This window comes from Gopherus flavomarginatus, chromosome 7 (genome assembly GCF_025201925.1).
Source record: "Gopherus flavomarginatus isolate rGopFla2 chromosome 7, rGopFla2.mat.asm, whole genome shotgun sequence".
Lineage (NCBI taxonomy): Eukaryota > Metazoa > Chordata > Testudines > Testudinidae > Gopherus > Gopherus flavomarginatus.
Genome location: NC_066623.1, coordinates 96,311,609 through 96,339,100, shown reverse-complemented (window position 1 = coordinate 96,339,100; position 27,492 = coordinate 96,311,609). Strand labels below are relative to the sequence as shown.

General features: G+C 42.3%; 1 protein-coding gene across 4 annotated transcripts; it reads right to left on the bottom strand.

Annotated features, from left to right (window-relative positions):
* Positions 1–1,527: 1,527 nt before the first annotated feature.
* RPE65 (retinoid isomerohydrolase RPE65) lies at positions 1,528–20,599 on the bottom strand. 4 transcript variants are annotated; one of them, XM_050961042.1, is made up of 14 exons: positions 20,507–20,599; positions 18,679–18,761; positions 15,756–15,906; positions 14,340–14,447; positions 14,089–14,230; positions 11,324–11,471; positions 10,885–10,966; positions 10,276–10,408; positions 10,017–10,156; positions 7,932–8,061; positions 3,985–4,099; positions 3,792–3,886; positions 3,576–3,687; positions 1,528–2,285 (listed from the first exon to the last, which is right to left on the bottom strand). In XM_050961042.1, the coding sequence occupies exons 1-14, from the start codon at positions 20,515–20,517 to the stop codon at positions 2,134–2,136; spliced, it is 1,602 nt and encodes a 533-aa protein (XP_050816999.1). In that variant the 5' UTR covers positions 20,518–20,599; the 3' UTR covers positions 1,528–2,133. The 4 variants fall into 4 exon arrangements, with proteins under 4 accessions (XP_050816999.1, XP_050816998.1, XP_050817000.1 ...); XM_050961041.1 differs by lacking the exon at positions 1,528–2,285 and adding an exon at positions 2,301–2,609; XM_050961043.1 differs by lacking the exons at positions 1,528–2,285; positions 3,792–3,886 and having other exon boundaries at positions 3,597–3,687.
* Positions 20,600–27,492: the final 6,893 nt, after the last annotated feature.

Below are 27,492 nucleotides of genomic sequence, written 5' to 3'. Positions count from 1 at the left end.
TTGGGAGACAGGAGCCCTGGGTTCTGTTTCCAGCTCTCCTGCCTATGTGGCAAGTCATTTCACCTATCTGTACCTCAGTTTCCTCATCTGGATAGTCATGATAATGATGTACTCCTCTGTGAAGTCCTTTGAGATCTGGCTGCAAAAGTATTATATGATATGACCTAAGTACTGTTAGTAGACCTTCCTCCAGCCCAGGTTGGTGACTGAAAGCTGTTACCATCGGAAGGCTGTTTGGCCTATGTAAAATGAATCAGTGTTGAAAGAGACCTCATAGAAACTAGTCCTGGAATTGGTACTTTTGTCTCCATTCAGTAAAGGTCAAGAATCCATTTGGCAGGGTATCTGAAAACTCTAGATGCAGTCTTTCCTCATGGGATGTGAGGTACCTTAGCAGGGCAATGTGGGGCAACTTAACTAGCCCCCTGGCCTGAGAATTGGATACTTATTCTGCAAATAAATAGAAAAATTCAATTTCCAGTTGTATCAATTTGAAATCATTCACCCACAGAAATAAGTTTGTTGGAGTAGGAGACAGTGAAGACAAAAACCTTTTCTTTGCATCGTTTGCATGTGCTAAGAAAGCAGGAGCTAAATGCATCTCACATAGGAGTTTTGATAGTGACAAATTACAGTAACAAGTTCTGGGATAACAAAGCTTTAACAGACAATATTACTTCAGCTCAGGGTCTGAGATGATATTCCAGCTTTAATATTACTTTAACACCAAAAGATAAAATTTAAACCAAATGTTTACATAATGAATAGTAGTCTAGTTATTTAACATAACTGGTTTGTCAGCTCTGGCACAGAATTCCAGGATTCAGAGTCAAATAATGCCATGTTTTACCCAGAAACTGGCTGCTAGCAGGTCCCTCAGTTATGAACTGTAACAGCTTTATTTTTCATACAGCCTTCTGGATCTTTGCATCAAATACAAATACCAAGCTTAGCTGACTGGGCACATTAATGTATTAATTTGGATTTGGAGGCTAGCAGGACTTCTGAGAGTCATAAGAGTACTTTCACCCTGGTAAGCAAGTGCCCAATATTTAAATCCAACCTTCCTTTAAATTAAGTTTGGATTTTGATCTTGGTCACTTATGCAAACCTCCTCCTACCTGCAGTATCAGGAAGGTTTTGCTCCCAAAATTAGGAGAAAAGTGGAGAAAGGAGGGGATTTTCTTTCATACTGACTGCTATAATGTTTGGAAAGGGGACTTGCTCCTTAACTGAAGGGTGTGGGTGGGACCTGAACTGTTACTTTGTTGGCTGCATCTTGCAAAATTTCTTTGGAGTGTGTGTGTTATCAATGGAAAAGATGCTGGTCTCAAAGCCATAGACTTACTGGCTCATAGATGGATCCTAGTTCTCAAAAACAGCCCCAGGAAGGACAGTTGACAACTTGGATGGGTTTATGGTAGCCCCACTCAAAAACACTGTGTTTTAGAAAGCTAATACAATGAACTGGAATTTAGTCAAATCGATACATTTTTATACAGGATAAAATAGCCTCCTTATAAAGCCTGAGCTTGTTCCACTGATATTTATTGAATCTACAACACACTGAATTTCACATAGTACTGTTTCAAGTGCATCTCTGCCCCAAAGTTTAACTCTGTAAAGAACCATTATTTTATGTTTTAAAATGCTCGATGCTGCTCATTTTAAAATCCTGTCAATGATTTTGCAAAGCTAAAAACTCTGATGAGAGAATACTTAAGTGACCATCAAGAAAAGTGAGACACAAGGTGTAATATCTTTTATTGGACCAACTTCTGTTGATAGAGACAAGATTTCAAGCTGCACAGCGCTTTTCTTTAGCTCTGAGACACTCTGAGTACCTTTCCCAGACCTAAAGAGTGCTGTGCAGCTTGAAAACTTGTCTCTTTCACCAACAGAAGATGGTCCAATAAAACATATTACCTAGTCCACTTTGTCTCTCTGAATTCTGGGACCAACACAGCTACAAAATAACAATACTGCAAACATCAAGAAAAATGAAATTCTCAGGCTCAATGAGTTTTACAAATCAGACAGTGAAGGAACATAGAATATTTCTGTTTTGTAAGTAGAAATGTACCTTTTCAAAGTCAAAAAAGCAAATTACGATAAGTGCACTGAAGAGAATTGTCATGATCTTTTGAACATTCCATGGAAGGTAACAGGAATATTCATCTCCACTTCAGCCCTGGCAACTTCACTCATATCCTTTGCATTCAGAATCAGTAGATAGGCAGGTTTCTGTCCTGCGCCAGGGTTAACAATCACACTCAGAATGACACCTAGCAAGCAGAAGTAAATATGAATTGTACAAACAAAAAGCACATGGCATTCAAGTAATACACTAGGCTCTGATGTGGGCACCCACTAACCTCCGAGTGGCAAAACTGTCAATTACTTCCAGAATCCTGGCAGAGCACAGCTATTACTAAAACCATGGAGGCATAAAACTGTTATTGAAAGGAAGAGGCCTTTCCTCTTCAGAAAGCATTCTGGATTGTTCCTTGCTTTTTCAATAACCCACTGCTTTTCTGATTTCTGAGGCAGGTTTGCTATAGCATGGCAGCTCCAGCCCGCAGCGATGCTGAAACATGGGAAACAAGCACCTGGTGCAAAGGAAAAAAAAATTCTGATGCATGGAAAACAAAGTCACTAAGATAAAAGTGATCAGTGACTCCTGGGGGCAGAGACAGGTGCTGCAGCATCAAAGAACAATGTCAAAACACTTGGGAAAATGACTGTAAAAATGTAAGCACTGAACCAGAGCTGATGTTCTCCTAATTCTGGAAAGCATGCAAGCGTGTGCTTAAGTTCCATTTAAGTAAATAACAGTTAAGTGTATGCATAAGTGCTTTAGTGAATTGAGCACATAAATGGAATCAAAATTTCACCCACTAAGTCAATGCGAGATTTAGCTGTTGACTTCAGTGGGGTCAGGATTTCACCCAATGTCTTTTAACCATATTTTGGGAGACAGGATGATACAGGAAACCATTGGGATAGCTCCTTACCTTTACTAGTGCTGCTGCTGACACTCAGTATTGGGGCGCAGGAGTACGGCTGCACAGAGCCAGCTTGCATTATGCCTTGTGCAAGTGGGTGCTTTGCATCCTATGCTTACACAACCACTAAATTCACTCCTCTCCCCCCACATTAAAACAAAAATGACATTTTTTCTTAGGTTTATATTTTCATAAAACTCTGCTATTGGAATTGCTTCTAATATTGTAATTCCTTATAGAAATGCTCAAGAGCAGGGACAAATTCACAATACCCTAGAACTCTTGCTTCCTCAGTCTTGGTCTCTGGTCTATTTTCAGAAAGTCCTCCCAATTGTTTTAGGCAGTTCTGTTTCACAGTAATGAAAACAACCCTTGTTTGGGGCACAGTTTGAGTGCCTCAGTGTTGTTATGGCACTTCGCTGCTTGATGCCTCTCTTACACTCGGCAATTTATTGACTGTCCATCTAAAGGACTTGGCTTTCAAGATAGCTCGGGGTCCCTGGGTCAGTGGATACAAACTTGTAAAAGAATCTAACTGAACAAAAGTAAACATAACTTCAAATCATTTACCATCGTCCTCCTCCAGGGCGTCTGGATGTGAAACAAAGATAGGCTCTGATGGATAGGAGTCTGGTTCCTGCCACACCCAAGTCTCTTTCGTTTTAACATTCAGTTTACAAAGCTGCAAAAGGAAGAAAAATAATCTCAGTACGGCTCCTTGTTAATTTTGCCTTAAAATAAGATGCTTTAAGTCAAACAGGTCCTCATTAGAATATCAATAGTTACCCTGTCTGGAACAAAGTGATTCAATCCAAGGCCATATGCATATGTATAGGGTTTTCCAGCATATTTCTTATAATTGATTTGTGGAAACTCAAAGGCTAGAAAATGAGAGCACATATTTGCTGGGATTAGTGGGTTTTGGATTTAGTAAACTGCTTTTGCTGCCTCTGGCTGAGGTTCAGCATTAACATCTTACCTTGGCGAGCCCCAGAGAAAAGAAGCTCTGGTTCCAGCCAGATCGTTTCATCACTGTGCAGAGTTGCAGTTGCTGTTGTGTAGGGCAAGGTGACTAAATTCTTACCCGTGTCGGCCTAGAACAAAGAAGCAACAGCTTTTGAGAAACAAAGGAAGTACTACATTCCAAACTCTGTTTATTTTCTGCACTTTTGCACCACACACTGTCTAATGTTTATTTTCTTTGCACACCTGCAATGCAGTTAGTGACGTACAGTAACTCCTCGCTTAACGTTGTAGTTATGTTCCTGAAAAATGTGACTTTATGCGAAATGATGTTAAGCAAATCCAATTTCCCCATAAGAATTAATGTAAATGGCGGGGGTGGGGGGGGCGGTTAGGTTCCAGGGAAATTTTTTCACCAAACAAAAGACATTTTATACATAACCAGTATAAGTTTAAACAATTTTAAACAAACGGTTTATATTGTACATGGCAATGAATGATTGTGAAGCTTGGTTGAGGTGGTGGAGTAAGAGGGTAGGTTATTTCCCAAGGAATGCCTTGCTGCTAAATGATGAACTAGCACTCCTTTGAGCCCTCAAGGGTTAATATGCTGTTGTTAATGTAGCCTCACACTCTACAAGGCAGCATGGACTGAGGCAGGAGGGAGGAAACACAATAGATGCAGGGCAGTAGCTGCAAACATTTCCCTGCAAAAACTGAATGTGATGATGAGCCCAAGCTATCTAGCTGGAGCGCTGGACTCCTCCTGACAGCACATGCACAGCTGCACGCGTGCTGACTTTCCAAAGTGCTGGGGTGTGCATGCATGAGAGAGGGAGAGATGTGCATTGCCCCTTTAAGTTCCCTGACCCTACTTCAAGTACGTTGCCCTTTTAAGCAGATCAGCCAGTTCAGACAGGAAGCAACAGCTTGCAGCAAGCTCTTGGAGCCGTGTCCCCTCCTCCCTTTGTGGAGAGGGGGTACTGAGCGGGTGGACAGGAGCAGGGGGACATCCTGATATCAGCACACCGCCCCCGCCCCCCACACACACACAAGCAGCCCAGCAAGCAGGAAGCTCCCGGAGCAGCTCCAAGGCAGAGGGCAGGGCAGGAGCAGCATGGCAGCAGGGAGGGACAGCTGAACTGCTGCTGGGCAGCTGCAGAGCCACATACTGTACAGGGAATTTAGGGGAGCTCATGGGGAGGGGAGCCTGCCAGCTTCCCCTGCTTCTAATCCCCACAAGGAGAGGCTGTTCTTTCAGAGAATCCTGCAAGCAGGGATAAAGCAGGCAGCTGCCAAATGACATGCACAACTTTAAACAAGTTTGTTCCCTAATAGATCAGCAACGAAACAACATTAACTGGGACAAAGTTAAGTGAGGAGTTACTGTACAGCAGAATCTTGCTAAGCAGCAAAATTTCTAATTCACCTACACAAAATGGCTGTCTCTTCCCGTTTCTCAGTTAACAACAGCAAGGTGCTTTAATGAGGGCGCATCTCCACAAGACTTCATTAGTTTTACAAAACATATAACTGTATATTTCCCCGCATACTATGAAGTCTCAGGACATAATTGAAACTAGGATTAGTTCCCAAAACAAGTACAACCTGCAGTGCAGTATCTTTGACTTTTCAGTTGGGATTTACTGGCTGATTTTCACAACTCGTGAATTCACATGGGTTTCCCATTGGCTAGTATAAATTTGTAAGGCTCTGCTGCACTATATCTGATCATGAGCAAAATCCACATTTTGTTTTCCTTAAAAGAATGAAAACAAAGAGAGAAAGCTGGGGCCAAATTTTGGTCTGTTACAGTAACTCCTCACTTGAAGTCATCCCAGTTAGCATTGTTTCTTTGTTATGTTGCTGATCAATTAGGGAACATGCTCATTTAAAGTTGTGCAATGCTCCACTCTTACGCCCCCTCTTCCCCACAGTGCTTCCCGCTCACCAGCAGACCCCGCAGATCAGCGCCTCCCCGCCCCCCGCCAACAGCAATCCCCTGGCTTCTGGGGTTTCGGGGACAGAAGGGAGGGGGGAGGAGCGAGGACTCAGCGCACAGGCTCCCCCTCCCTCCCCTACCTCCTGAATGCCACAAGCCAGCAGATTGCCCTGGGCAGGAGGGAGGGGAAGTCTGCATGCCCAGTCCTCGCTCCTCCTCTCCTTCCTGCCCCCTAAACACCGCAAGCCAGCTGATTGCCCTAGGCAGGAGGGAGGGGGAGGAGCAAGGACTCAACGTGCATGCTCCTTCTCCCTCCCCTGCCTCCTGCCTAGGGCAATCAGCTGGCTTGCGGTGTTTAGAAGGAAGGAGGAGGAGCGAGGACGCAGCCTGGGAAGGAGTGGGAGGAGAAGACGACGCAGGTCAAGGATGGGGGCTTGGGGGAAGGAGTGAGTGGGTGGGCTGAGGGTTGAGGCCCCCTCCCCTGGTGCTTACAGAGTAGGGGAAGCTGCTGCTGCTGCTGCACAACATGCTTCTCCTAGCCTACAGCACCCTTAGCCTCCTTGCCTTCGTTATCTCCAGTGCCAGTGGGCTGTGCCTGGGTAAGGCAGGGGCACCTCCCAGCTATAGTACTGTACTGTATGTACAGTATGTTTGTAAACACACAGCAAGTGCACACTACTCCCCCTAGCATAGTATTAAATTGCTTGTTTAAAATGTATATAATGCCTTTTGTCTGGCAAAAAAAAATTCCCCTGGAACCTAACCCCCACCTATTTACCTTAATTCTTATGGGATTGGATTCGCTTAACATCATTTCACTTAAAGTTGTATTTTTCAGGAACATAACTACAATGTTAAGTGAGGAGTTACTGTACTTAAGTGTGAATCAGGAACCAATGGATTTACATTGGCATGAGATCAGAATCAGGCTGCTGGTCCTTAGGGGAGAGGTTTCACAAAGAGAAGTTAGGTACCCAGTGTCTACTGAAAGGCAATGGAACACAGAACCCTACTTCTTGAGAATCTTCCCTAAAGTTATCCTGAGGTAATTAAGTGCTGACATATGTACATGTATGTTTTAATTAAATTATATGAAGTGTATGATATATAGTGCCACTGCAATTCACTGCTTTGAGGCCAATTTGCTTCACTGGAAGTATTATCCCTGTCTGTTCTCAACACAGGATTGAGAGCAAAGATTAGTTTTAAAAATCATCTAGAACAATAAGGGTGAAATGTAAGGGCCTCTGCTTTACAAAATCTATGTAGGGTGGGGGGCACAGGAGGAGCAGATGCACAATGGACCTCAGCACTCTATTAGCCAGGGAAATTATCTCTGCAGCCATAGGTGCTGGACATTGGTGTGCTGCTGCACCCTTTGGCTTGAAGTGGTTTCCATTATATTCAAGCTTTACAGTTTGGTTAAAAGGCTCTCAGCACCCCCCACTATAAAAATTGTTCCACCACCCGTCTGCAGCTACTCTGAAGATAGTGGCTTAGAAGGGAGCAGTAGGACAAACTTGTCCAGCACAAGCTGCTTGGTGTGTAAATTCAGAGGCCACAAACCTTGTGTTGAGGCTGGTCATGTGTCAGAATCCCAACACCAGACCAGGGGCAGGGAATGGATTTCATCCAGAAATTCACTCCAGCCGTGTCTGCTCTCTGCAAATACTCTAGCAAACAAGAAGACTGACAAATTATTCACCCAGCTCCAATCAACATACTACACCTCCTGGAAAACAGCCTATTATGGAAGAACTTCATTTACACCTTACACTTCTCTAACTTGGAAAGCAATACATGGGAACTTTCTGTGGGACAGGCACTGTTAGAAAGTTCTGGGTAGTTTTCTATTTGTATGAAGACAGATTTTTAAGGGTTTTTTCCTTCAAAAGAAATGTAAACTAAGTTAGACTGAAAACAGTCTGCAACAGATTTGCAGGAGCCATGCAGGCTATAGCATTTCAGAGAATCGAATGCAGTTAAACTTCCAGATGTGCATAGCCTAGTCAAACTGTTACCTTGTCAATGTTTAAAGGAAGGACATATCTGCGAGCTTCGGGCTGAGGAGCTTTTTCTGCATGTTTCTTCACTTCTTCCCAATTGGACCGCAAATTGGCTAAGTACAGATAATTGTAAACAAACTCAAACCTGCACAAAGACATAATCAGAAATAAGAGCCAGAACAATTGTGTGTCATTTTAGAGAGAAAAATTCAAAATGCACCTGTTCATTCCCATGCCCGCAACGAGTGAACAGCAAGCTCTGTTAGGGCTCCTGACCCAGTGTTCTTTGGGGGGATGTTGCATGTGCATAGCACTGGTCTCTAATGGATGGAATTAAGAACTGTTCAACTGCATGTCACAGGCGCTATACAGTTAGCTGCTTTGGGAGCAGGATAGTCCCACTTCTGTACTTGCTGTCACCATGAAGTTTTGAGTGGTCATTGTGCAGAATCACTGCTGGAAAGTTAGAGTCTATGCTGACAGATTTATTTCCGTATTTCTGTGACTATTGCTTATACTCCTAACAAAATTAATCCAGACTTGTGCCCATTGGATTAGCAGTAGCAGAGGTATTTCAACAATGAATACCATTTACTAAAGCTAACAGTGACCTGAAAGCATTGGTAAATCAATTATAAAAACTTCACAAAATCCTCCACACACACTAGTAACTGAATATCTGTGTAAAACAAAAGTGATCAGTATGAACATTCTGAAAGAAGATAGCTGAAAATCAGGTCCTGCTTTAAGCCCTGACCCTGGAAGCTGATTCCCCACAGACAGATCTTATTTCTATTTCCACTTGTGGGTCAGCTTGGGGGATCAGAGCCTTACTTCATTGCTAATACCTAAGTGTTTCCCCTGCAGGAACAGATGTCAAAAAGTACGATTTTTCACATATTGTAATGAAACAGTCTCATAGCTGCAAATTCTATCACTTTCAGGAAAATAATATTTTGCTTTTAAAAATTAACATTTTCCCTGAAACCCAGTTATTTTTTAGTCTGAACAAAAAAATCAGAGTCTGCCAATTTATTTTCCTTAACCAGATCACAGCATCGCAGTACTTTATGAGGAGATGTCACTTCAACTTTCTGCTTTAAAACTAATTATAGTTAGATACTTCCAGGTCAAAATTATTAAGGACTGGGCTACACTACACAGCTAGGTTACATAAGGCAGCTGGGACTCCAGACCTCCCTGTCAAGGAGGGGAGAAGACTAAACCTGCCCAATGAGGATGAGATTCAAACCCATGTGTGCAGAGCACAATGGATTAGTAGTCCATCACCTTAACCACTGAGCCACCCAGGTAGCCTTGTCAATGTCATGGCTGGATAAGCTGTGAAATTGACAAGGCTGCCCAGCTCCTGGTGGGGAGCCGGTGAGGGGGCATGGGAGGCCCAAGAAGCTAGGGTAGCTGGACCCCACTCCTTGAGGGCAAGAAGCCTGGGGCAGCTTCCAGCAGAGAATGGGGAGGGGAGAAGCACCGGGCAGCTTTCCTTGCTCCAGATGGGGAACAGGGACCAGGCGGGGAGCCCTCCAGGAGCCTGGGAGACTGTAGGACAGCTGAGGTCCTGGCAGGCAGCTGCCAGTGGAGCTGAGAGACTGGGCTCTTAGGTCAGTGGAAATGTTCCTGGTGAGGATGTGCATCACCAACCCAGGAAGGGTAGTGTGGACATGCGCTACCAAAGTAATTACTGCAGTGGCTGTAAACCGACTTAATATAGGTTGACTTGCATTTCCAGTGTAGACATACCGTTAGTGTAGTGGTTATCCCTGGTTTCTTAGAAAACAAACTTGCTGCTGGATTATCCAGACAAGCCAGGTATTTTTTCAGTCACAATGGATTTATAGCCTTGGATGACAAAATCATGCATCCATTCCTGGGATGCAATCCTACTCTGATAGAAGACAATGACAAAAATCTCACTAATGTCAATCACTGAGAGTCAGGCTCCAAATCATAGCAATTAGATATGGGAAAGACCCATTAGGCTGCCAATCCCATCTCCTTCTCAGTGGAAGATTTCTCTCAGCACATCTCTAGATTGTATTTACAAATAGCCCTGCCAGCAATCACTTGAGTGCTCTTACACACCCCTTCCAGGTGCAGAGATCCACAATAAGAAATCCATTGTCTTCATAGGTATTAATGTGATGGAAGAGGTTAAAGGCTGAGGTCCTATATTTGATATTGAGGTATTTTCCTTTTTTTTTATCTGCTACATGAAGCCAGACCTGGAAAACAAAGAAGCATTGTGTTTTTGGCACATGATAAATAGTGAAGGTATATTTAACATGACACAACCTCACATTTAGAAGGCCAGCATGTAACAATGCAATGCAATTTCACTTACCCCCATGGTTTCATTAGACTCAAAACAATCCATGTAATTGGCTCCCCACAGACTCCAAGAAGAAAGGAATTTGAGCAGGTTAATTTTCACTGGTGTTTCCACAAACACTATATAGTTTGGAGTCAGCCCAAAGCTGTTCAGAAATACAGTTGGAGCTTGTAAGTTTCCTTGTGGTGATTTCTGATAACAGTATGTTTATACACAGAATGGTAGCTTGTCAAATACTGGCTGCTTCATTTAAAAGTCAGTTTAATATTATTGGAACATAATCCTCCTGATATCTGCAAATTCTTAATGTTAGCTGTTGTTTACTGCATGCTTAGCAGTTCTGCTTCCCATGTATAAAACAGCAAGAGTGTTTGAATAAACCACGTTCAAAAAAACCCAATCAAACGTTGTGCAAACTATATCTGTCCACATCACAGGACAGTTGTACCTTTTGTGTTATTTGCATAAATGACAGTGGGTTCTCTGCTAGAAACGGCTGTTTTCAAATGTGGCTCAAAGGTATGAAATACAGGTTTCACAGCAAGAAAGTCTCACTTTGCTGCATACAGAACTGGTTTATATATTTCAATGTGCTGTTTACAGAAATGGCCTACAATTTACCTGTGCACATAGGAAGGTTTAAATCTATCGCTGCAAGGAAACTGCACAACCACATCAGACTTATTCATTGGATCTTTCTTGTCTGAAATAAAAATAGTATTTAAATGATTATGGAAGCAGCCCCAGGAATGGCTCAGTAAGCCCATGCTACAAAATGTTAACTAGGAAAGTCTTTGGCCTTTAACACGAGAAGTATTATTCTCTGAAAATAACATGTACTGTCTTTTTAAAGAACAACATCTGTAAAAAGTTTCTTATAAAAATTTGTAGTTAGATAAGGAAGGGACAGAAAAGAAAAAAATCAAATAAAAAAATCATCTGAATATTGAAAAACAATGCAACGTACAAAGGTGACAGATTAATTCTACACCAGAAGGGATTTCTACAGTATGAATGTCTGAAGGGCACAGACATTGCTCTTAAGCAATGCATAACTAACCTGCTTGCATTGGAGGGATCCGTACAATGTTGTAGGCAATTGCAAAATTTTTTCCAAAGCAGTTGCCGATGTTATAAACTGTCCCATCGTTTTCAATATGGGGGTGAGCAGTTACGCCATTGATTGAAACATATTTACAAAGGTCCACCTGAAGAATGAGAGAGAGATGTGACTTGGGGTGAATCATAAGCTTTACCTGGAGGAGGTATATACTTATCATTATGAATGTAATGAAATACTTGGCTTGGGAGTGTCCTGTTATTTTAGCTAAGGAATGTTCTCATTTCAGACCTCTAGGTAAATCACGTACAAATATTTAGAGAAATAGCAGCAACAGCATGCACACAACTCCCATTTAAGTCAAGAGGAGCTCTGTATGTAGAACTGTGAGGTCCAAAGGCAAAGAGTTTAAAAATAAAAAACTGCTTTAATGTCTCACGGACAAGCTGTTGAAGATGGCATTCAGGTTAGAGACAGTTCTGCATCCCTCCACTTGGGGGGAGGGGTGTCAGAATCGTTCCCAAAACCTCTAGCTCTGGTCAAAGAAACAACACACTAGATTCAATTTCTTGGCCTTGACATAGAAATGTGATTTGTACCCTGCTGTAATCCCCCTATGAGCTACTGAAAGGTCCGCTAAATTGGGGATGGGGTGGAGTGGAGTGCCAGAAGAGAGTGAAAATGGAGGTGTGCTCATATTTCCATGCTGCAGTGGTATAAATGGGTGTAAGGATACCTGATCGTAATGTCTAAGATTAAAGCAGCAACCTTCACCTTAACTCTGGTGCTACTTTCCAGGGTCCGCAAAGTCTATATCAGCTCATACACTCAGATTTGCAGGAGGCTGCACAGGAATATTGTTCTTTTGACAGCCATTACAAAAACGAAATATCCTGGCAAAACAGACAGCAAGCCAATAAGCTTCACTGGGGGGCCAGAGGCCGGCAGTACAATTGTGTGTCCAGTGAACATTTTGCCCTGTCACCAGATCACTGGGACTCCATTAGCACATGGCTGCATGGCAGTCAGTGGCTCATACTAAGGATTGCTCACTAACTGAGTCTTCATTGCCATGCTACTCAAATGAAGTCCTATGGGGAGGATGGCCTTGGGATAAAGGTACTGAACTGGGACATCTAACACAGACTTCCTGTGTGGACAAATCACTGAAGGGAGGACGGTACTCAAGACCCACTGAATTTCATTGGATTTTGAGCACTCAACTCTGAGAATCCTTTGAAAAATGCCAGCCTTAGTCTCTGTGTGCCTCAGTTTCCCATCTCCAAAAAGAGGATAATAGAACAGATCCCATTTTTTTTATCACATGAATATTTTTGACACAAACAAAAAATACTAATTTTTGTCAAAATGTCCATGGAAAATCTTTTAAGTTTTTGGTGAAAACTGGAAATCAAAAGATGCTGGCTGCAAATGTGGGTTGTAGTATGTCATGGGAGCTATGCTCCTCATATCCCTATTCTCCTATGTGGGCTGGAACCTCAAACTGGACTACATCTCCCATAATGCCTCACAGTCTCATTTTTTGGTGAGAAGAAACTGTGGAACATGGAATGCCTGGCTATGGTGTATTATGAGAGATGTAGTTCAACTGGGGATCCCAGCCCACAGAAGAAATGGTACCACGAGGAGCAAACTACAACTTCCATGAAACACCACAAGGCTCATTTGTAGCCAAACTCTTTCAGTTTTCAGCTGAAAACTTTAGGTTTTTGGCCAGAATATTTTGACATAAAAATGACATTTTCCATGGAAAGCAGACACTTTTTTATGAAACATGTAATTTTGTGATGAAAACCCAATTTTCCATTGAAAAACAATTTCAATGGAAAATTTTAAGCCAGCCATAATAATAATAACAAAGAGGTGCAGTAAATTCATTGCTATTTGAGGTGCTTAGATAATAGAGTCTATAAGTAATTGTACAGATCGATAGCAGATGCACCTAGCTTAGGACCCAGTCTTGCAAACATGATTGGCATATTGCTTTCTGCTGTGAATAGGCCCATGAACATCATTGTTATCTGTAGAGTTGGCCTTTCATTTCTCATCAGCCATGGTCATGGATCCCAATCACACTCCTCACCTGCACAGATATCTACTTTGTACTTGAAGATGCACTTTGGTCACAGTTTGTAAGGCAGAATTTTAATAGAATCCTTTGATTTCAAGGAAGGAATTAATAAGAGGAGCAGATAAAACTCTTTAAAACAAAGATCCTATTTCCATCTGCAAGCATGACGTAGGCAGCATGCTGTGAAGAGAACATTGTTCCATTTTCCATGACGCCTCAGAACCACTTTAATAAATGATCAAGCTAGTTGATATCATTATTAAAACTGCCCATTCCAAGTAATACCTTGGATATTACCCATCTGTAATGTGCTTCTGACAGTCTTCATTTTATTTTTAATTCCTCCACATTTTTAAATTCTTAGCTCTGGTCTACACTGGGGGGCGATCGATCTAAGTTACACAACTTCAGCTACATGAATAACGTAGCTGCAGTCGACGTACTTAGATCGACTTACCATGGTGTCTTCACCGCGGTGAGTCAACTGCTGCCGCTCCCCTGTCAACTCTGCTTGTGCCTCTTGCAGTGCTGGAGTACAGGAGTTGATGGGAGAGGGCTCTGGGGTCGATTTATCATGTCTAGTCTAAACATGATAAATCGATCCCTGCTGGATCGATCCCTGCCCAACGATGCAGCGGGTAGTGTAGACATACCCTAAAGTACAAATACCTACCTGCTTGATTGTCTCCAAAGTCTCTGGGTTAATCTTGGTAATAAAATTGGTCTCTGTGCAGGCATAGTAATCTTCACCCACTGGGTACACATTAACCAGGGCATTATCAGTGACCTCCACACCTCTGAAGTATGAAAAAAACCTGGGCAAACAAAGTCAACGAATGATCAATGACATCATAGCAGTGGGGCTTTCAAACCATGACACTGAAAACCTGTCACTCTCCTACAACATGCAACTTTCTCAGTCACCTGGAAAATATGTTCTTGCATGGATCAGGGTAAGCACAGGTGCCAAATTCAGTTATCACGATTCTTTTCTCAGTCATTGCTCTTACATAAGCATCAGTCCGAATGAACCTAGAGAAAGCCAAGAAATAGAAGGGATGTAATGGACATGACGACAAAAGTGGCTACAGTGTTATATAATGAAACAACAACTAATCCCTAAAATATTTAAATGAAACTCAATGTGAAGTTTAAAGAGCTGAGTTTCATAAATATATTTCTGCTATCAAGAGAGTCATGTCACATTTCAAGAGTATACAACTCTGAAACCTGCTTCTCTCTCTTCCCAAACGTTCAGACATGGGAAACACCTGGGAAGTTGATGACCGGGTAAACTGGAACCCATCTTAGATGTTGACTTCAATGGGAATTTTGCCTAAGGACTGCAGACTTGAGACTTTTCTTAGTGGTTTTTCAGAAAGGCATCAGTTATGTCTTCCTTGCAAGCTCAGATGTCCTATTCAGAACTGGACAGAGGTTTTGTCCTTGGAAAGTCTCAACTTTTCATCAAAAAACTGAAACCTGCAAACTGAATTCTTTTTTAAACTAAAAACTTCAGTTTTTAGTTGAATTTTTTTGGTTTTTGGCAGATTTTGCCTGACCAAAACCCACAGAATGTTCAGTTTTTGGTTTTCTCACACACTTCAAGGAAAACAAACACTCGCCACTAAAAACGCCTTCTGTTGAAAAATGTTTCAATGGAAAATTTTCAACCAGCCCTAATCATCTTGTATCCTGGACTGATCAGCTTGAACACTAGTCAAGTCTCTGGACCGTCAATATCAAACAAATGCTGAGCCTGCCAATTTGAAACTGGTACTTATATATTTTGTCAAATATAAAGTGGCAGTAAATTTTGGGTGCATACATGGAACCCCTGATTAAGAACTACAACAGTGTTCTACAGTAATGGTCCAAAACTCTGCACTAACAAGAGGCTAAGCTACAGGGTTTTGACCATTGCTGTAGGACATTGCAACAATTTTCATAGAGGACTTTATTTAACTAAAGGAAGGCAGAGTTGTCTAGTGATTAAAACCTGGGATTGCGAATCTTGAGTCCTAGCTCTGTCACTGACTCACTGTGCAACCTAGAGGAAGTCACTTAACCTCCTTCTTTACCTGTTCTCTCATCTGTAAAATTACCCACTTGCAAAATGCAAGTATTCTGTAATCTTTAAATGGAAAGTGTTATGTTGGTTCTAAGCATAAATATGATGTTACCATTATTAACAAATTGCAATAATCCCAGCATTAGAGATCTTAAAATCAGCTAACCTATTCGAAGTCAAGGTGAATCCTGCAGGTGTCAGAGGGCAGAATAGGGCCCTAACATTTTGTATTTTATCTCTTTATATTTGCTTTGATGTTTTGCACTTACCTGCGATGGTATGTGACATGTCCCTCCTTAAAGTCAAATTTATGAAGAAGCGCTTGGCCATCAAACAAATGATAAAATGGTTCCGAACCAACTTCAAATAAGCCAGGCCCACATCTAAGCAGACTGCCTGTAAGCCATATGGGAATCCTGCCTATGGGAAAGGTAATCAAGGCGTAATTTTGTGAGTGCTAATTCCAAGTGCACCATCCCTCTTTCAATCTGAGTTCTCCCTATGTTTATTAATCTCTTCTTTTAACAAGGAACACTGGGCTCTTGAAATCTCTGAGATCAGTTTTTTTCTTATTCTGCAGACTTAATGTCTAGAATAAACCCAAGTGTGAAACTAAATAAATCAGCAAATTGTTATTATGCAAAGGAGCAGATTTTGTTTTTTAAGGTAGAAGATTTTTTTTAACATCTATTGAATTCCAATCTCTTTCCACCTCCTCTTCAAGTTTTAAAAATGAAAGGAACTTAGAATTTAGTAGACGAGTGAGCTACGGATTTGAATTCTCAATTAGAACTATAATCATCTTCCATTATACAGGATCCCAGGTCACCCTATAAACCTAACTAATCTGATGTACAACTTTATATAGGGATTACTTCATCCACCACGGAAACACAGCCTCCTCTGAGGTGAAACAAAGCAACTCCTTAAGATTGCGTAGTAATACCACACAATAGTTCTGGACAAAAGGTGAAGAATGCTGCACCCGTGTTAAGATGCTAGAGGAATTTACAGGCAGAATGCCAATGTTAGGAAGAACATTGCTCTCAAAGCTGGAGTTTGACAGCAGAGCTACCATCCCTGTTCTTACAAAAATGCCATGGGATCTTTAATGACCACAAGAGGTCAGGTTTTATGTCTCCAAAAGATGTTACCTCTAGCAATCCATGCTTCCTAACAGCATACTAGGCCATGTATTATTTCAGTATTGACTCTCAGAAAAGAATGTGACCTATAGAAATGTCAGTATTATTTCTTCAGCTGTTAGGTGTTCCTACAGGTCTGTCCTGGTAATGACTCAGCTTGATTAAGAGATCTGATGGGATCACAGCACAGGGTATAAAAGGAATTTGGGCTTGTCCAGCAGCACCTCCTTCCACTACTCTGAGATGTAAAGGCCACTGTACTCCCTGCCCCTATGACATGTTTAACCCATTTATCTCACAGTGCAGCACCCTGGGATCAGGTGAGCAGCATACAATGACCCTGGGGAGCAGGGCCGTCCTTAGGATTTATGGGGCCCTACGCAGTATTATTAAACTGGTGCCCCTATGCCGGATGGCAGCCCAAGCTCACAGCCTGGTGGGGGAGGGGGAGGAGGGACTTGACAGCAAAGGATAATGGGATGCCCGGCCTGCCTCATGGTGGCAGAGAGTTACAGTTCCCTGCAGAGACTTCCATGCCCTCCCCCTCATGCAGAATGGACATGAAAAAAGTACCTAATTAAAAGCACTAAAATTTGGGAATAAAAAATGTCAGTCACAGGTTTTATGATATGCCCTGAAGTTTGTCAGAGATTTATTTGCAAAAACTTCATAGTAAGGGTGAGTCAGCTGTCCTGCTGAATACAACATTACATATAATGGAATACATGATGCAGCTCTTCTCTGTTTTACATTTTCTTAATCAGTATTTCTAAACTGAATTTATATTTTAAATGTACTCAAATCTTAAGCCAGCGTTCCAGATTACTACATATTTAACTCACTGAAACAAAGACATTCTTTTAAATTAATCAGAGAGGTTTAGTGTGTTCATAACAATGTTCATTGCTTTTAGAAAAAGGGAACAGTAATTTACTTTGTGTGATCTCCATAACAAGAGACATGGTTATGAAATTTCACCAACTTTAAAAAAATATGTTCCCAAAGATTTTAGGTATAACAAGGATTTTGTCTTACTAAGGTACTGATTTTGCTGGAGAGTTCTTTTAAAACTAGTTCATCGGATAGTCAGAAGTAAAGAAAGGGAAACTCTTTGTCCAGCTATCTGGAAGGGAAGGACTGTTGTCCCTTTAAGGGCTCTCTTCAGTGGGGAGTGGGGGGAGAGGTGGTGAAGGGATGGACAGAAAGGACACAGGAAGACTTGGAAGCACTTTTTTTTTAACTATAGTAATTAAAATGTGTATTTTAGATAAGGGAGGTCTTTTGAAGGATTTATTTAAAAAACTGTATGTCTGAAGATCCACACATTTATGGCTTAAGATGATTGTGCATCTAAAACTCTATGCAAGCATTTTTTAGAAATGTGATTTTATAATCTTCACCAGCTCACTAATTAAATATTTTTAAAGCAAATTTTAAACTAAGGTCCTGTAGACTGACATGTTCTGTGTAAATATTACATTAATGCACAACTGTTTTTGTCAGTAAAGTCAGAAACTGACAGTATAAAAATTTATTTGGGCATAAGCTTTCGTGGACATCTGATGAAATGGGTTCTAGTCCACAAAAGCTTATGCCCAAATAATTTGTTAGTCTTTGAGGTGACACAAGGACTCGTCCTTGTTTTTGCTGACACAGACTAACAGGACTACCACTCTGAAACCTGTCAGTATATACCTTGGGGTTGGCAAATGCCTGTTAAATGGCTTTATTACCCCCTGAATGTCTCTTTAACAGTTTCAATGTTGTGCTAATAGGTCTGGCAGGCTGGAGGTTTTTTCACTTTTAACTACTAGATTCCCTCCCAAGGAAGACTCACCAGGCTAGAGCAGCCATCTGTGGGAGCCTGCAGGAAGAGTCAGAACAGGGATAGGAAAACAAGAGGGTGGACACTAAGACCCAGTGGTGCCCCAAATTTTCAGGTGCCCTACGCAGCTGCCTATGTTGCCTATGCCTAAGGATGGCCCTGCTGGGGAGAAGCACTGGGTTGCAAGGAAGCGTGAAAGGAAAGCTTTAGAAATGCACAAACCTGTGACATGAGCAGTTACTGGTGCAGCCAATTCCTCCACGGTCTCAAAAAGCTTCTTGTATCCACCAGCTGGGTGCTCAATTCTGAAAGGTTTTAAGAGCTTAGATAAGAGCTCTGGAAATGTGTCAGAGTTACAGGGCTTTGTTTCTAGATGGAATAGTTTCTGACTCACACTAACTCTTAACAAAGCTGCCCAATCAGCTTGAGGAGAAGCAGTGGCCCTCAGAAGAATGAAGGTTTGAATGGAACTGAGTGGAAGCCTGATGAGCTGCATTAGCTGATTAAAAATAACACAGAGACTCTGAAGAAAGAGAATGAACGTCATCATGTGCCTTCACTGCTGGGCATCAGATCTGAACTAATGTTTGTGAACGCCTCAGCCCCTAGTGGCTGCTCTGCAACAGGGCAAAGCCCTAATACTATTGGCAACTGGCAGAGAAACCCTGAGGTCAGGGAAGTGGGCTGTGATTTTAGTGTCAAGAGTCACAAGTTCCATTTCCCAGGCCAACTGTTTGCTGCCAACTGTAATGTGCGTGTCTGGCTAAGAATCATACACTTGATTCTCCTCCTTCCAAGTATAGACTACAATATCCAAGGCACTCTAAATATAGACTATACTCTGCACTGCAGTGCCCTGCCCTCTCATCCAGAGGTGCAGACCATCCTCCTGCCCCCACCTCCCCAGACTGTAACCTCCCTTAACAATTTGCACACCCGCACTAGCATAGATAGAATATACTGCACCCCTAAACACAGACTGAAATTCCTCCCTGACTTTGATACAGCCCGCTCTCTAGGACCTGGTCACCTTCTCTCAGTGCTACTGTAATGTTCCCCCCTCTGTGCCTGATCCACAAAGGATGCAAGTCTGCTACAGCCAATTGCTATAGAGCGTGCCTCTTTAGCACATGTTGTGGAGACTTATGCTTTCAGCTCTGGAGGTTCCCTGTCAGTCCCTGCTTATGACAACTATCACATTGCTCCTTAGAGAGCAGAGTGCTGAATTATTCCCATATACTGCAACTTCTGAAGTGGGTTTCCATTTCTGAGAACGTAACAAGCTGCAACAAGATGCTACATGCAATAATCACAGTAGGTAGGTTCAGGTATCTAGTAAATCCAGCAGATCCAGCTGTAGCATGGAGGAGGGAGGAGAGAGTCAGACAGTGTAACTCCTTCCCTCAATACTCCCCATAGGAGGGGAGAGCTGATATCAAGCTTCATCTGTCCCCCCACTTCAGCCATGGGAATTTGGGGAAGAAAATCTCCTGGGAGGAGCCAGTCAGTAGGAGCAGAGATAAGCAGCTGTAGCAGGCACCTTCAGAAGCTGGTGACATCATCAGCACTCAATGAATTTCATTGTGAAAACTCTCCCCTTTGCTGACTGGCTGTTTGCTTCTCCCTTTCCCCGCAGTATCTTCCTTTCAGCCTCCCTCCATGCTCCCCTTCTCATAGTATCATCTCTCTTCCTTTCTCTGTCTGGTTAGCTAATTCCCTCCCAGAAAAACTCCACCAAATAAGTTTAAAAACAAACAAACAAACAATCGTGGTACTAACTTGATATTTGCTTCCTATTACATTGCTTCCTCCACTCATGTGCTTTATCTCCCTCGCCTTCCTTCCCCCTTCCCCCCGCATATCTGTGTCCTCTATTTAGTCAGAAAGCTATTCAGGGCATGGACAGTCTGCTACTCTGATTGTACAGTGCAGAGCACAAAAAGGGGCCCTTCCTGAGAACAGGGGCTCCAGGGGCTATTGTAATACAATTACTACATTAATAATAAGCACCGAGTCTCTAGTCCAAAGAAAACCCTATAGGGATACTCACTGGCTGGACATTTTCTCCCTGATCAAGGATTTGAGCTTTCCAGAGCCAACTGTGGAGTGTGGAAGTCAGAACTGTGTGCTGGGTATTTATTTGAGTGGTAAGTCCTACTGAAGGGAGTTATAGCTTCAAGGAAATCATCCCAACCAATCAACTTGTACCAGGGAACAGAAGTTGCTTTCACCACTGAAATCCTCCTGACCCTTTAATTATTATTTGTATTGCTGTTCACACAACAAAGTCTTTGAATGTTTTCCAGAGACCTAATTCCTTCCCAAGCAGAAATGGATTACAAAGAAACAAGAAGGGAAAGAGAGTGCATTTGAATCACAGTCTGTAACGTGCTCTGCCCTTCACCACCTCCTCTGCTCTTACTGGCTCTGTGCATGGCGCTGCTGGATCTGAGCTGCAAGGAAACAGTCTCCTAATGCACACCTGAGGGACAAAGAATTCTCTTTCTCTACCCCACAGGGAGTCTTTGTGGTCCTGTGTATCAGGCACTAGACCAGGCATCAAGAGATCATGGAGTCTCTTCCCAGCTTTGCCACTGACCTACTGTGTGACTTTGGGCAACTCCCTTCATTTCTCTGTATCCGTGACCCTGTCTGTAAAAGGAGGATAACATCACTTACTTTTCTTTGTGAAGCCATTGAATATCTATAGATAAAAAGTGCAATATCCATGTTTAGATAATAATCTTATGTAGCTATTTCTAGTGAGTCTGCCACTTTGCTACTGATCCACTTCCCATCCCCATCACATTCTGATTGAGCACTGACCACTTCCTACATCTACCTGCTACTAATTCCATCCTCCAGCCATGGATGACTTCTCTTCCTAGCCCCAGTGTACCACACCACGCATCTGTTACCATCTGCTTCCCCCCTCATGTTGGGCCTGCCACTGACTGCTGTACTGTGACTGGCCTTAAAAACCTGCTACACTGCAGTAGATAACACCTTAAGCAAATCATGTTACCTAAGCCCATGCAGTACTCCCCATAGGAAGAATAAGATAGTTCAGGTACTGTGGGTCAGGGACTGTCTGTACCTTTTGTCTTATATAGCCCCAAGCACACTGTCAGTGTTTAACAAAAATCTATGCATAATAATACTGAGGTAACCGTATCTATTTATCGGACACAAAGTTTGCTAGCTTTTAGGGGGCCAAAGACATGTAAGCAGCAAATTTGTAAGCCTGACCAATGTTGGCCCTCAATAGCCATCATTCCCTGCCATACAGACATCCACATCTCTGCAGGAACCCAGGTGCTCTCCTTGCATAAGGCCCATCTAATGTGGGAGAAGCTGTTGCAAATGCATCTCACCTATCAGCTGAGCAGGAGCTGAGATTCAAGAGGTTTCTGATTCATTGCAAGTGCCAACTTAGTATTTCAGTTAAAAAAATTACAAGGTCATATCCTCAGCTAGTGTAAATCAGCACACTCCATTGACTTCAACGCAGCTACATCAGTATAAATCAAGTGAGGATTTGGCCCTCAGCATTTCATTTTCAGTGGGCATCATATTAACCATGACAAGATATTTGCTAGGATTCTTGTGGTTTGTCAATTCTTGACATGAAGTCTGAATGTAGTAGAGCGACCTCTAGATGAAAAAGGAGTGAAGATCACACCTTAGCAAACCCTCTCTCCTGTGGTACTAAATGTTGTATGAAAATAAGGTTGCAGCAGAGAGTTGTTTCAAGGATTAATGAAATTAGGGGGATTATGGGTCTCCCTCTTGCTGAAAGCCTGATGTAGATGGTGATGAAATTTTATACCCACTCACAGTCAGGTCAGCCTTAGCAAAGGCAGTGTCCCAAATTGGAGATGAGCATCAAGCTGTCACAGCAGTGATGTGAGGATGGGACTCAGACCTTAAATTGGCTCCCTTTTTGGTCCCATTGCCGCAGAGAGATCAAGGTAGAGAGTTGACGTCCTTCTCAGATGTTCAGATGTTACAAAGGCAGACAGAATACATTTCCTCAGGTCTTGCTACTGGATGAAGAGACATGGAGTCTTGAGCTAAGTCTGAAGAGGGTCCTTAAAAGCATGAGTCCCCAAATAGTCACTTTATGGTACTTGAGGCTGAGAGCAGCTCTGTAATTAAGGTGACCTTAATTATTGGTTGATTTTAGTCTGTAGAAGCATTTTAACAACAAATACACCTCAAGATACAAAAGTGCAAGGAGCAAGGTCAATAAAAGGGAATCTGCCTCATGATGATATGGCAGGTGCATCTGGAAGGAGAAATTAACATTAGGTGAAAAAAGGGCACTGGCCTGACACTTTTTGCTACCACTTGAAAATCCTGGGTTTGATTCTTGCAGCTGGACTCTCAGTTTGTTGGAGGGTGGAGAGCTGGATTGCAAAAGCTGTAGCTGTTGTAGTAGAGGATTACGGTGTCTTGCTTAACAACATAAAACAGAAGAGTCTCTTCACTTCCATGCAGCACTTAGCCTGATTTAATGGTGTAATATCTAGCTAAACAACTTAGACCTAGAATAAAAATGGCTTATCCTCTTAACCACAGGCATTCAAACTCAGAACACACTGCTGCTTCATTACTCCAGCCTGGGAACTATGTGTTAGAGAACATATTCCATGCACATGGCCTGGTGACTGCCTGCACGCATATCTCTGTTAGAACAGACTGGTGTGGATCATACACTGACCAAACTCCTGCATGGGTCAACACTATAGCAGACTTCTTTCTATTGGAAAACCGTCTCTAGTGACTGTGCTGTCACATGGCACCACATCTCCTTAAATAGGATGGAACATACTGATACATTTTTGCCACAGAATGATTACGGGCTAGTTTATACAACCATTCATGGTGAGTAGCATTGTATCCCATTGAGAACAATGGGACTATTCATGGGGTAATAGTCTATGTGAGTTAAGACATCTCAGTCTGGCGCTATGCAAACAATTAGGAAAGAGCAGCCTGGAGTTCATTTACAGGTACTTCTGACAGCCAACAATCCATGTGGTATTCCAGATGCAGCTAAACCATACAGAAGTGCCAAAATACCCAGGTAAGAGACTATGGGGACCTTGTGTGCAGGATGGTTATTTCTGGTTAGGTAGGACACTAGGAGACAGAATAAACCACAAAGACGAATTCCACCTGAGTCTATACACAGATTGTCCACCACACTAGGTATCAGGCATCTTTCTGTCAATTAAAAATTTAACAATCCCTTTTCAAAGCAATATACAGTTACTAGTTAATTAATAATCCTGAAAATCCCTGATGAGCATTAATGTTCTCACTTTACAGATCAGGGAACTGAGACACAGATGCTGTGAAGAAATAGATTAAGTTAAACTGTACTAAATCACTCAGACCAAAATAAGAGCTCTACACAAACTTAAACCACATCAGTTTAAAAACACATCTTTAGTTAAACCAATGCAAGTCTGTGTGTAGACCAGGCCTGGGTGACAGGGCTGAGATTAGACCTCAAGAACTAGCTCCTAGTTCTTTGTCCAATCCACGACATCATGCCGCTGTAGCATGTACAGATGGTTTAGTATTCAGGGAGAGAGAACTGGATTCTATCTGGCTCATACATTATAATAATAATCAGGGACTTGGGAATGCAATTTAAAGTGGGAGGCCCATAGATTTGCTTCCTTTCTTCTCCTCTCAGGCCCCTCCACTACCTCATTATCCTGACATCTCCCAACCCATGAGCCCTTACGCCCTCTGCAGCTAGGCCAAATTTGAGTTGAGTGAATGGCACTGCAATTTGACACATGGGGTTGCAGTGGCACTCAGGTTTGGCATGGTCAAAAAATAGCTAGGTCATGGCCAGGGTGCCCCACGCTCAGCCCCCAGCTCCCTGTGCTACAATGATAATTCTTAACCAAATCACCAGTGCAGAATCTTTACTGTTGGTGATGCATGAATTTGAAAACAACCACCACCACCACCACCACATTTACCTTTTAAATCCCAGACTGAGTTTACAGAGCTGGGTACTAAACCCCATCTTTTCACATGTACAATGAAGAAATTTGATCTCTGGTCACTGAGAGACAATAAACACGGAACTCCATGATGCGAGTTTTACAGAGTCAGTTTTCAGAACAGAAATACACTTTAAGAACAGAGAACTATTACTATATTGTACACAACTCTGATAGGCTACAGGAAATTGGATGAACTCAACTGAAAAATTAATTGGTCCTCCTGGCTAATTTTAACTTTGCAGCATGGTACTTAAAATGAATACTGCCCAGCTTGAAGTAGACTTTTTAGAATGAGTCAGAAAGAAAACTGACAACTCCATAGGACTATAGTTTAAAATGAAACAAAGAATTAGCATTTTTATAACATCACCCATTTAAAGGTGTTAACTGTCATGTTGTTAGTCAGATTTGCAATTTAATTAGCTATTCCTTGAGTTTATGTCAAGACCTTGGACTACAGATTAAATAACATGGATCAGGAACTGTGAATAATTGGGGCAGCCCTCTGAAAGCTAAATCCAAAGTAATGTCAGCCTCTTTCCTAATAAGTTGCTTATCTGGAACATGTAAGTAAGTAAAGTATTAACACAGAACAGAACAAAATGGAAGTCATTACAGTGAGTAAGGTTAGGCAGGTACTGGGGTTTGCAATCCTTTATAAGCACTGTTGGCTCCAGACTGCCTATAGATGACATACATTTTAGTAGCAACAGCATCAATGAAAAACAATTTCTACGGACAAAAGAGCCACTGATTAAATTACCAATATCAGCCAGTTTACACTGGAAGTTAGTTTATCCTGGATCCCCTGCCTCCCATCACAAAACAACAGCCCACCACCCTAAACACTAGATTATAGCAGGAAAACACACAATGTTCCAAGACATATCCTGGCTATTAAAAAATAACCTTTTGCACCAAAGAAAGGAGACACAAGCTCATACTACAGCTAGTGAGCATTTTTCTTTCTCCCCAAGAACTGTTTGTGCTGCATCACAGATGGTGTCTTTTGTAATTTCCACAAGCAGAGGCAAAAAACAATTGCTTTGCCTGGAAAACTGAGCAAACTATGTTAGAACAGAGCTCCAAGACCAGATGTTTCTCTCCTAGATCCCTACATGGGGCTCTTTGCATGGATTTTCCCCTTTCCATATAGAAGAGAGGCTCAGCTGCCTTTGCAGTACTTATCCCCCATACACATCCCTCCAGATTTTGCTGGTGCTTGTCCATGTGGTCCAGCAGGTTCATGCTGGGTCAGGAGATGGGGAGTGGCTGTGAGGAGAGCAAGACCATAAGACCCCCAAATTCCCTCATGTCTCCTGTCCTGTAGAGAATCCTTAGATAAGATGAGTCTGTATTATTTTTTTCATGGAGGCAGATGTGGTTGAGAAAGAGTTGCAGGCAATGTGACAAGGAGACAAGCATGAGTAGCCACTGGGTCCACGGCCTGTATGCAGATGGCCTTCTGAGATCCTGCAGTACTGCTGACAGGCCCTCATAGGAGCAAACTCCATCTCCTTGATGGAATAATGGGGGGACATCTCTGTGAGAAGGTCGTTGTGGAGATTTCCTCACTCTGAAAGGCCACTGTGCAGGTTTTAAAAACAAAACAAAACAAAAAAAACACTTGAGGGCGAGATTCTGTTGCATAGAAATCCCACAGAAATCAAAAGGAGCACAGCAGAACACAGAATCAAAACCTTAATCTTTTTGGGAAGAACAGTGCAATTCCAGATGGCGCAATGCAAAGGGATGAGGATTATCAGCCACATGATTGTGAAAGATGCATTATGTAGCTTTTTAAAGGGAAAACAGAAGTTCTTTATTTTGCTGTTAAGTTTTTCTTAGTTGACAAAGATTTGTATCAGTCTTTCTTAGAGATTGACCATTGCTCAGGAAATGCCAGTCAGTCACCTGGACAAGGAACAGGAATTTATTTCAGCTGCAGAACGTAAGAGGCATTTGTAGCTCCCCATTTCCCCAAGAAATAAGGTATTTTGAGGAAAGAACATGGGTGCAGTTTCATTGCTTTAGAAAAGAGCTACTTCATGCTTAAAAATAGACTAAATGATAGAAATAGAAATGACCATCCTCAGGCAAACTCTGCATGAGTTATGCTGGCAAAAGCGTATTTATCCCAGAATGCTGCCTAAAACAGTACAACTTGACACCCCTCTTCCCCTGCAACTTGGATCTGTAGAGTGCCACCAGGACCAGTAAGGGGAAGCCTAAGGTTGGGGGAACTAAAGCATAAAATGAAGGAAGTGCATGTGAGCTTGCACAGCACCTGCCCCCATACTGCCCAATGCAATCGAATGATAGTACTGCCTCCTTTCCACCCTCACCCCCAGAATGACAGATTGCAAGCAGGTGGGCAGTTTAAGAACTTATCAAGGAGCAGCACTGTAATTAAAAAGACAAAAACATAAAACAGATTTTCAACTTCATGGCTCAACTTGCCTTTAAATCAAATACTAATTCCAGCCTCTATTTTACACTGAAATGATGTTATTAGTGAACTCGTGACACTATGTTTAATGACACCTTGAAGCACACTAGAAGAAATGTGACAGTGAGCAAGAGGAGAATTCTGCAGTGGAGAGTACACCTGAATACCAATTGTACCTACTGGGTTTCTGGGCTGAATACCAATTGTAGTAAGATGAGGCCCTGAAACCTAAACCCTTATCAGAGGCCTGGTATGAGGCGTGAGGCCTGAACTAAAGTAATGGTCAAGACTTTGCTAACATAAAGCAAAGTTAAGCTGTGAGCCAGAGGCAGGCCCTGCTCACAGAAGCTGGCAAGGAAAGGGCTGATACTGCAAAAAGAGACATACCTAAAAGGTACTGGACACCAGATATCAGAACATTCGCATACTTGTACACTCCACACAGATAACAAGGAACAGGCTGACCCATCCCAATGACAGGGCCAAAAGGGTAATATGATGGATAGAGTTGTTTTGTTCGAACCAACATGTACAAGGTGAGAGGCGGCACCTTACTAC